The following is an 11056-nucleotide window of genomic DNA, read 5'->3' as shown; positions in this document are numbered from 1 at the left end:
CAACCATAATTTCTCTTTTACTTTTTAATCTCTCCACTACTCTCAACCTTCATGTCACTCTTCATCCATCTCTTCCTCTTTCTTTTATTTTGGCTCTTCTTATTCTCATTCTATTATTGTAAATATGTCATTTTCTCTCCCATTATATACATCTTTTCTCACATGAAAAAGGTTTGGGTGAATTTTTTATTTTTTGTATCTCTACTTTAGATTGATGAATTTATGTGTTCTTTAGAATTCTATTTTGGGTTGATGCAATTTGGTTTTGTGTTTTTAAGTTATTATCTTTTTTCTTTTCTATGACTATTAAATGTTATTCTGTTATATAGTATGGCTTGGATAATTTGTTGTTTGACTTATTAATATATTTTTTATTTTGATACTTCTTCTTCTCATTTTATTTTCTATTTTTCTCCTGAAAAAGGTGATTATTCTCTCTCTCTCTCTCTCTCTCTCTCTCTCTCTCTCTCTCTCTCTCTCTCTATATATATATATATATATATATAAATACACACACACACACACACACACACACACACCTATATAGTATTCTTTTTTCAACTTTACTTTAGGTTGATGAATCATTGTATTTTTTTATACTACTATTTTGGGTTAATATGATTTAGTGGCATGTTTGGTTTTTTAAGTTTTCCATCACAAGTCTTCTCTCTCCCTCTTATAGCTTTTGTTTGATATATATATATATATATATTTTTTTGGGGACATAATACTAGTTATTTTGGAAGTGGGATTTTGAATTTACATCAAAATAAAATCTTAGTTATGAATTTGAATGTGTCTATCAACTATTAAAACTGCCCCAGATGAATATGTACAGACAATATGTTTGTTTTAATTTTTTTATTGATTTATTATTTAGTTATAACATTAAAATTAAAGTAGATGAATATGTAAAGTTAAAACAACCTAAGATGAATTTGTAAAGCCAATAAGTTTATATATATATATATATACTATGTTCAAAAAATTAAAAGTAAAAAATAAGTAATAAAAAGAATAATTATGTAGCTAATGATGTTGCGGATGAGAAAACTTAATAGGAGCGTCGCTACAAAAATGCTATATGAAGATTGTAGGGGGCTCGGGCCTAGAAAGTCAGTACTGATCCGTTTAACTAAGGCCTGAGATTGGCCTGAGTAGCCAAAACCAGCCCATGATAGGGAAGTGGACCTCAAACTCGGTTGGAGTGGGCTCAGTTCAATAACGAGTGTATTGGGACATAGAAATTATCGTTCAGGGGAATCCTATAGCACTCGGCCTACCGCCGATTGATGAGATGGTGAAAAATTGATGAAGAATTGGTTAAACTAAAGTTGGTTACCGAGAGTTGTTAATACCTTTGGGAAACTCGCTACCAAACGCTATTTGGCATTTGGAACAAGTTTCAAGAGAATTCTCAAAAGGCATGATGATTCTTTGGGATTCTGTCGAAAGTGGAAATGCATGTGAATTGGTGAAATGATAATGATGAGTGCCCCACTAATGAGAGACTATATAAGGGGTGAGAAGGCAGACAAGAGAGGGTGGTTGGAGAAACATTGGGAAAACACTAGGACAAGAGGGAAAATACTGGGAAAAGAGGGAAGACACACAAAGGGAAGGGAGTGCGAGTACAAAGAGAGGAAGGAGAATGGCAAGAGGGTGAGGTTTAAAGGTCAAAAGGTTTTCTGGAAGGATATAGCTTGGACTATCTAATTGGTGCTTGGATCTACCTATAGGATTGATAAAAAGCCCACAAATAAATAAATTGGGGCCCAAATCCTTCGCCCAGTACCACAACCCAAGCAGGTTTGGGGACCACAAAGATCTATTTAAAGACAATTAAATCTTAATAAATGAAAGTGTATGTAATTTTTTTTTTTTTTTTTTTTTTTATAAATATCGTTAGATCATGTTCTCATTATGTTGTTATACAAATTATTTTCTTTAATTTTGATAGGTGAAGTGTTCAATTTTAGACTTAAAGTCTACTTTTTTCCTACATATTATTTTAAATATTAAATATATAATATGGTATAGTCTCTTAGGAATGTCTAAGAAATATGTAGTTCTAATCTCGTGTATCTATATTAATAAACAAAACCCAATCAATAGTACGAAACTACTCCTATGATAAGAAAAATTATAAATATAATAATTTCTTTTTAAGACAATGAAAATTTTGAATAATATATTTGAAACTCAAACAGTTTAGTTGTACAAGAAAACAAATTAGGAAAATATAATGCATAATAACATAATTTATGCCTAAAAATTGAATAATATTAATCAAACAAATTCAAATAATAAAATGATGATATATTTTCTGAGATAGATAAATGAAAAATAATTTTAGAAATTGTTTAATTTTTTGGGAAAACAAATTATTTTCTACAAAATATAGAGAACAAATTATATATTATATAATAACTAAAATATAATTATCTATTCTCACGCAGCGCGTGAGTTTGTGACTAATCTATATCTATATATATATATATATCTAAAAACTGAAGCGTAACATTTATTATTGTTACACTCCAATTAAGCCACATCAACGTCATGTCATCGTTTATTTTCTTTTTTTAGTTTTTAATTTACTAGTTGACATTTATTGAGCATCTCTTTAAATTCAGGTGTTACTCTATTTCTAACTCTATTGTGTGTCTCTTCATTAGCCTAGACTCTTTAGATGTCGTTATTATATGGAATTTTGATAGTCACTGGTAGATTGCAACCTCCTCACCTCCTCACCTCTCTCTCTTTTTTTTCTTTATAAATTTTCTATTGTTCTCTCTCCACAAATTGATCAGTATGGCCTACAATGAGACATTTTCTTAAGTGTTTTTCCCATTCTTTTGGTCATGGCTCAAGTCCATCTGCCAAAACCCAATCAAATGAGTGCAAGAGACAGGGATTGACTCTAGAGCTTGCGAATGAAATTGCGGCACATGAGAGGTGAACATTAATAGCTCATGTCCAAAGGGTTTGAACTCAAACTAAGTTTTGTTATTTGTATTATTCTAATTTTTATTTGTTTACTTCCATCTCATAACTAGGGGAAAAAATGTAATTCAAATTTGGGATTTTATGATGAACGAGTTTGAATTTTTATGGTCTCAAAACTATTCAAATATATTTTTTTCTTTTTCAAAATTGATTTCAGCTGAGCATTTGATCATGTTTATTATAAATTGCTTTATAGTTGCCTTTTTTGAGACTGTAGGAATGTTACTCTTAATTTGCTTTCTATTATGTTTTTCTAATTGATAATTAACTTCGATGTGATGTTTTCGTATTGGCTTTTGTTTTTTATCTAAGAATTGAGTTAGAGAAACAAATAAAAAATAAATATTTTTATCAATGATTCGAGTATCTCAACTTTGATTCGAATGAACTTTGTTGGGTCTGTGGTAAATAAATGACTATGTACTACCTCCACCAATCTGTGAAATTGGTTTTGTTTTGGGCAAGATCTATAAAATGGGTACATGGACTAGAAATGGGTTTCAATTTTGGGGTTCTCTTGCTGTATATATTTCTTTGTAGGTGTAGAGATTTTGGTGTTTGATTCAGGGTCCTATTTTGTTATGGGTATTGAGCTTGGAAATATTCATAGAGCAATCTACATGTTTAGAATAATTTAGTTGGTCGATGAGTATTGTGGTTTCTGTCAAGGCCTCATGGAGATTCTCAAATGATTCAATTTGGTGCACATATAGTACTTGCTGTATATATTTCTTTGTAGGTGTAGAGATTTTGGTGTTTGATTCAGGGTCCTATTTTGTTATGGGTATTGAGCTTGGAAATATTCATAGAGCAATCTACATGTTTAGAATAATTTAGTTGGTCGATGAGTATTGTGGTTTCTGTCAAGGCCTCATGGAGATTCTCAAATGATTCAATTTGGTGCACATATAGTACTTGTATTAGATATTTACTTGCTAACGAGCTGAAGGATGCTTTTAGAGATAAAATAATGAGTGATGGTGATCTCATTGTACATATGTCTTAACTGTTAAGTTTATATGTATTTTTCTAAAACTCCTCAAGTAACTGCATATTATGGGTTTGGGAAGAACATTGTGAGAAAGTAAAATGAAATTCTATTTGATTAAATAAAAAGTAAGAAAATAAAAAGGAAAAGTAAAGAAAGGAAAAAAAATTGGTACATAAAAAAAAAAAAAATTTAAAGCTGATGTGGCATTTTCTACCATCTAAGCGTTGATAGGGCATAACAACTGATACAATCTAATAATTTCCCATAGCCATTTAAAGTTCATGACCTAGAATGCTAATAACCATCATCTCCAAAGCAAAAGCAATTGGTCAAGTTCAGCAAGTTTGCCACCAAACCACAATGTCATGGCAATACAAGTGACTCACTTAGTTATAATTTGTGTACTCACTATTTTGATTTTCTATGGAAACTTAGAACATTGATAAAATGAATGTAATGACAAGTGGGTGATTTGTATATGGACGCATTGACGAATGTGTGTAGTGGACATGGGCGGTGGACATGGGTGGAATCAATGGCACATTACTGTTTTACAATTTGGTCTTTGATGGAAATTGGTATAAGTGAGGGTCTATTAAATTTGATCATTTTGCTGAAGTAAGGTTTGTTTAAAATGTATTTTATTTATTTACCTTATTGTAAATAAGTTTATGTACATAATGATTCTAACCTATTAAACCTTACTTTATTTTTATTTATTTTTTGGTCTTATCCTTTTCTGTTGGCATTTAACTAGACATCGCTTTTAGGAATAAGGGATGCATGCAGTTGGTACAAAGAATTCACCTGAAAAATCAAAAGAATTAAAATATGATGCAATCTCATCACGTGAAGAAAAAACGGAAATCTAACATTTTATTGGCATGTCCCTCGATTATTGGTTATAAATATCGAATCTTAAAAAAAAAAATCTAAAATAATAAAATGATATATTTGTAGAGATAGAGATTTGGAAAATACCTTTAGAAATAGTTCAATCTTTTAGGAGAATAAATTATCTTCAATAAATTTTAAAGAGAATAAATTATGGATTATATCATATTATAAAATAATTATATATTTTCACGCATCGCGTGAGTATGCGACTAGTTATTAATAATAGTGGAACAATGTGCAAAGTTTCCTCCCAAAGTGACTCAACATTTGTTGCATATCTGAATGTACAGATTATTAAGATGGTCAATTATTTTAGATGAACTTTCTAAAAAAAAAAAAAAAAAAAAATTTATTTTAGATGAAAGTCATGAAACTATATTAAAAAAAAAAAATCCACGGTGTGTATGAGCTGGTATCTTTTTCCCGATGTGTGTATATATATATATATATATATATATATAGATATATAAAATCTAGACTGTCTAGTGCATGAAAGATTTTTCCCGGTATATATATATATATATATAAAATCTAGACTGCTAATAGAATATATTTTCTTATTAAGATAGTCTCAACTTTCAAGTGATTCACTGATATATAAAGATAATTTCGATTATATTAATAAAATATTTTTAAAATTACATATATTTCTAAATAATCTGTAGGGATGACCATATGTATATTTTTCACTTGGTCTTGGTGTGAAATTCACAATAATAAGGTGCACCACACCTTGATGTTCAAGCCGGACCAGCCCACACGAAACCAAAGCCCATTTATGAACTTCTCCTTTTTGATTTCGGTCACTTTCATGCTTTTGTTTCAGTGTGAGACACAATCCTGTTTACTTTGTGTCCAGGGTTAGTCTCTCTCCCACTGTTTCGAGCTTTCCTTCTACACCCATCTTTAATTCAACGCTTATAGCAAATCCCTTTGATTACAAATGAGCCCTTTTCCCATAACTCCCAAAATTTTATATCAATGCATCTGTTTTTTCATACTGCACGTTAGGTGTTTGACAAAATGCTTGACTCACAATCTTTTGCATTTCTCTTTGTATAAAAATTATTGACTGATTATCTTTCATTTCCTCATACCCTTTCCAATGTTATGTGTTCGAAAAATATTATTAATTTTGGATTCTAACATTAATGTACAATTTCTGGGTATATTGCGAATCTTTTGGCAATTGTAATTTTTTGGTGATGTTCTATTGTTTTTTATTTTTCAGGAGGATTGCATTGAAACTGAAATAATTTGTGTTTGTTAGAAAAGGGTGTTGGGTGTTTGAAAACATGTTGAAGCATGTGCTTGGCAAGGTGTGTAACAGAGGGGTTGATGCGTATGGAGGAGACAAATTTAGGCCTTACTTGTACGTTCTCACAAGCGATGTTCATATTGGACAGGTATCTACTTTGCATGTATTCAATTTTTTTTCTCAAAATGTTTCCTTTTGTTGATTACTTGCTGTTGTCAACATTGCACGCACTAAAACTGTCTAAAAGTTGAAAGAAAAGTAATATATAGATTGTTAGTCAAAACTGCTTAGTCTGATGTCTCTACTTAGCGTAGTCAAACAGTTGTTCTTATTTGTGCTGTGGACTGGCACTACTTGTGGCTAGGTGGAATAACAAATGGTTGAAGTGTTAGGAGCACTTATAATGCATTAGCATGAGTCAATTGATATCCAATGAAGTTTAGGAAGTGCAATGTTGAAACTTTTTCAGATACTTAAAATTTAATATAATTGTTTGAGCTTAAACAATTTTATGCATTATGAGCTTAAATATACAGTGAATTCCTATTTAGTTATGTCTGTGGTTGCCCCTACTAATTTGTTAATGGTTGATTTTATTTCTTTTCTCAAGGGATAAAGTCATGCCCTCAAAGTCCACCATTAAGCAAACTAAGAAAGGGATAGAAGGCATTCATAAATAAGAGAGAAATAGGCACTGTATCAGACACCTCATCAATAAATTATCTAAATAGCTGCAAAAATGGAGCCTAGAATAGAGCAAAACATATCAGGTCTTTGTATGTCACATTATTGGAGTTATTAAATTAAAGAAGTGTGGTTGACAGTAGTCAGATACACAATTTTAGGTCTCCTTGGGACTTGTAGGGTTACGTTACTTGTATCCTAGCTCCTACTTGTATGAGATATCAAATTCTCAATAGGTTTCCCTCCGTTGGCTAAAATGATGAATGATGGTTTTGGAAATCACAATTGCTAAGTTGCTCATATTGATATCATTTGAAGATTTTTCCAAAAATTGTCACAATTGAGAAACAAACATTTTTCTAATATTGCACTTTTACAGGTTCATTGTGCTCCAAGAAGCTTTTTTGGGGTAGAGGATTTCCTAGATGATGATAATAGCCGGCCATACACTTACCAAAAGGAGAAGAAGTCAAAAAATCCAAACAAGCATGTATCATTCAAACAACGCACTGTAGCATACATGGAGCCATTTACACTTGATGTGTTCATCTCAAAACGCTTTGTGTCAGCCTCACTTACCCACAGGGTGACAAGCAAGCAGGTTGCAGTTGCCGGTACCAACTCTAAGGACATTAAAGCTGCACTCAAGTCCCGATCAGATATACCTGCATGCTTGGCCATTGGTCGGATATTAGCTGACAGGGCAAGAGAGGCTGATGTCTACACTGCTTCCTATACTCCGAGGGATAGGGACAAGTTTGAAGGGAAGATTAGAGCGGTGGTTCAATCCCTTATTGATAATGGGATTGATGTAAAAGTATATCTTGACTGATTTCAGTGGTTTTTGTATGTTAAATAACTTTCATATGGATCCTTGGAAAAATGGTGTATGTAATTCTAGTTTATGAGTTATGAAGGCATTATTTCTTATTCTGCGAATCAAAGAATTGTGGAGTGGCTTGGTTTTCTTTCTTTTGGGGTTAGGGTGTCAGGGTAATGGTGAATGCATAAGCTTTGGTTGTTTATTTGTGAGATCCAATTCTCTCTCTCGCTCGACTGAATTCTATCTTGGTTGCATTCCCACATCTAGTGCATATACTAGAGAAGTAATGGCCTAATATGATTAAGCGTTTGGTCCCTATCAACTACTTTTTATGGCAGATGTCACTGGGCTTTAATGCTTGAAACCTTACACACGTACCACAGGTTTCTTGACTCTAGACCTTGGTGCAATAAAATAAATTAGCAAAAGAAAAAAAAAAATCACTATGCAGCTACTATAAATTTAGATCATGATTTCTATCCAAAAAAACTAAAGAGAAAATTAAAAACTTAATTGAGATTAGTGCAACCCAACATTTTGATCCTTTCAGTTCTAAAACTCTCTAGTTTCTCCCTCAAATTTTGGTAATTACCTACACTTACCTCCTCTTAACTAATTGCTAGCCAAAGTTTATTTTCCATATTCTAACCAATAATTTATGAAAATGTCCCATACTGCTCTTAATGCATATTGAAATAAGCTCTGTTGCTATTAAATTACTGAGTCACCTGAAATCATGATTCGCATTCTAAAAGAAAGTATGAGGTTGGAGAACGAAATGAATTTCTACAAAAAAAAAAAAAAATGGTGAGTTAAAAAGATTAGAAAGGCCATGAAGTAGATGACAAAACTCTTAATTACAGTATCTAAATCATCTAAACCAATGTAGTTACTTGCACAGTGCATGAAGTCCGAGCCTTATTTTCATGGAAGTTGGTTAAAACTTAAATATTTGCTTAGAAAACAAGGTTCTCCAAAGAAAAGAAAAATAAGAAAGCAGAAAACACACAAAATTGACAACCTCTCTCTTTCTACTAGTAAGCTGTAAATTTAAATATATCTCTCTTATGTACATTCAAAATTTTCTGTCTACATTTGCACTGTCTCTAAATCTACATTTAATCCAAATGTGGCATCTATTTTACAAGCTTCCACCAGACCTGACAGTAACCCAAATCTCTGATGAAGCCAAGTCACTCTCTGCCTGCTCTCCTCTTGTTGTTTCGTTTATTTCACTACAACACCTTGAAAATGGGTTTTTGCTGGGAAACTCATCTAAATTAGAACTCTCCGAAACATCCGAATCATCTGAATCATAATTTCCAATGTCCAAGATACTTGCTGGTGAGCATATATGTTCCTTTCTTGTATGCATCCTCATTGAATTCTCAGAAACAAAGGGATGGTTTAGCAATTCCTCAGATGTCCACCTTTTTTGGGGGTCTCTCTCCAAGCACTTGGCCAAAAAATCCTCACCATCCTCTGAGAGCTGAGTTGGGAACTGAGGCCTCTCATTGCTACATGCAATCTTCAAAACTGCAGCTTTTGGATTTGAAATCTCTTCACTCCAAGGAGGCCTGCCAGTTGCCATTTCAATAACCGTGCATCCCAATGACCAAATATCAGAAGCAAAGTCCAGCCCTTCATTTCTCAAAACTTCAGGAGCCATCCACAATGGAGTCCCACCAATAGAATTCCATGAACCTGATATACCCTCAATAGCCTTGATTTCGTTATTTCTCTTTGCACAACCAAAATCAGCCAATTTGACATTCCCTGATGAGCCTAAAAGTACATTCTTGCACTTTATATCACAATGCACAATCCCATTCTCATGAAGATACTTAAGTCCATGAAGAATCTCTCTCGTATACAATCGAATCACCTCCTCTTCTATCACCCCTCCAAATTTTTCTGCCACATCCGACAAACTACCCCCTGCCATGTACTCCATGAAGACATTGAGTTTGTGTCCACCATTTGATCCCCTCAACATATCCCTCCCTATACAATGGACAACATACTGTGAATTCAAACTCTGGAGGATTTTAGCTTCATTCTCTAGGGCCTTAAGTCCTGCCCCAGACTGCGCGGACTTCACAACAAATAGTCCTCCAGTGGCTTTGTTCATGGCCAAATGGACAGTGCCAAAAGATCCTGATCCAACCAACTTGCCCTTCACCCATTCATCAGGCTGAAGAGTGGCACATTGACATTGGCAATCTCTGGCCATTTTTTCTGCTATTTCCCTCCTTGGAAATGTGATGTGGAAAATTGTGGTGTCTCTTGAATTGGGCTCCAAAACCCAAATCAAAACAGGAATCTCTTAGTCCTTCAAAATGCATACAGATTTGAAAAAGTTTCCCCCTTTAAAATTAAATACAAAGAAATGTAAAGAAATATCTTCAGAGGATTCAAAAAACGACAAGCAGAAAGAAACAGATTGATCAAACTTTTTATCCAATACCCAGAATGAAATGTGACAAGAAGTACAATTTAACAAAAGCAAAAGACAAAAAAGCTTATATATCAAAGTTATGCTTTTCACTATGATAAAGCAAATAGAAAAAATACAAGTTCTATGACTTCAACACACAAAATTCACTAAGATTCGAAATCTTACTTTGTTCCCTGCTGCAATTTTAAACATAAAAATACAAAATCAAACGTTTTGAGCGGTTTCCGATTAATCGGAAAACCGCCCTCAGGGCAAAATATAAATATATGTAAACCCCCTTCTTTCACCAGCAGGAGTCTATGTTATTTTGTTTGTTTACAAATGTTTTTGTTGGAAAAGACAATAATAATTTTGAAGTGGGGATTGAGCTTATATAGAGGTAGGTTAGTGGAAGAAAAAACGGTTGGTGATCCTAGTCCTAGACTTTTGGAACCTGATTTGGACATGCCAAGAATGAGGGTGTAATGGGTGACTGCCATGTGGCATTCCTGTTGTTTTAATGTGTGATTGGTAATATTGTACTTTGCCTTTGGAAAGAAGGGTATTCTAGATAAAGATAAGAGTTATGGTGGTCCTTGTATTTCCGAAAGAGATGGGCCTGAGTTGGTTATTAGCATTACATTTTTTTTTCCTAGTAGAAAAAAGTTAGAAAATTTCAATAAGATTGCGATTTAGTGGTAACTAACAATGTAACTCAATCGAAGACCACTTTTCACCTCTCAATTCAAATACCAATTTCATGTAATGACAAAATTAAGAAAACTGCCATGTTATCATAATTTTACAACAAATTTTAAATGATAAGTTGTTATTGATAGTAATTGATTGGCCAAAAAAAACAAAAAAGTAACAACTTACCACCTAAAATTTGTTGAAAAAATGTTTTGGACATAGCATTTTTTAAAAATTAAAGGAGTCAGTCTCACATTTTAATTG

The 11056-nt window shown here is 32.8% G+C and overlaps 2 protein-coding genes across 3 annotated transcripts; one reads left to right on the top strand and one right to left on the bottom strand.

Annotated features, from left to right (window-relative positions):
- The first annotated feature begins 5616 nt into the window (after positions 1-5616).
- On the top strand, positions 5617-7778 carry LOC115964761 (50S ribosomal protein L18-like). Of its 2 annotated transcripts, none has more exons than XM_031084020.1 (3): positions 5617-5757; positions 6168-6303; positions 7219-7778. In XM_031084020.1, the coding sequence occupies exons 2-3, from the start codon at positions 6193-6195 to the stop codon at positions 7669-7671; spliced, it is 564 nt and encodes a 187-aa protein (XP_030939880.1). In that variant the 5' UTR covers positions 5617-5757; positions 6168-6192; the 3' UTR covers positions 7672-7778. The 2 variants fall into 2 exon arrangements, with proteins under 2 accessions (XP_030939880.1, XP_030939876.1); XM_031084016.1 differs by having other exon boundaries at positions 6129-6303.
- Positions 7779-8690: 912 nt separating this feature from the next.
- Positions 8691-10149, bottom strand: LOC115964751 (mitogen-activated protein kinase kinase kinase 17-like). Its single transcript, XM_031084008.1, has one exon. The coding sequence runs from the start codon at positions 9893-9895 to the stop codon at positions 8804-8806; it is 1092 nt and encodes a 363-aa protein (XP_030939868.1). The 5' UTR covers positions 9896-10149; the 3' UTR covers positions 8691-8803.
- Between the last annotated feature and the right edge of the window lie 907 nt (positions 10150-11056).

This window comes from Quercus lobata, chromosome 2, assembly GCF_001633185.2.
Source record: "Quercus lobata isolate SW786 chromosome 2, ValleyOak3.0 Primary Assembly, whole genome shotgun sequence".
Lineage (NCBI taxonomy): Eukaryota > Viridiplantae > Streptophyta > Magnoliopsida > Fagales > Fagaceae > Quercus > Quercus lobata.
The sequence above is the reverse complement of the archived record's forward strand: the minus strand, read 5'-3'. Positions and strand labels throughout refer to the sequence as shown.

Excerpts from the sequence above, each read along its gene's own strand:
- LOC115964761 (XM_031084020.1), top strand. The coding sequence starts at position 6,193 with ATGTTGAAGCATGTGCTTGGCAAGGTGTGTAACAGAGGGGTTGATGCG. Across the intron at positions 6,304-7,218 it reads GCGATGTTCATATTGGACAG|GTTCATTGTGCTCCAAGAAG; the intron begins GTATCTACTTTG and ends GCACTTTTACAG.
- LOC115964751 (XM_031084008.1), bottom strand. The coding sequence starts at position 9,895 with ATGGCCAGAGATTGCCAATGTCAATGTGCCACTCTTCAGCCTGATGAA.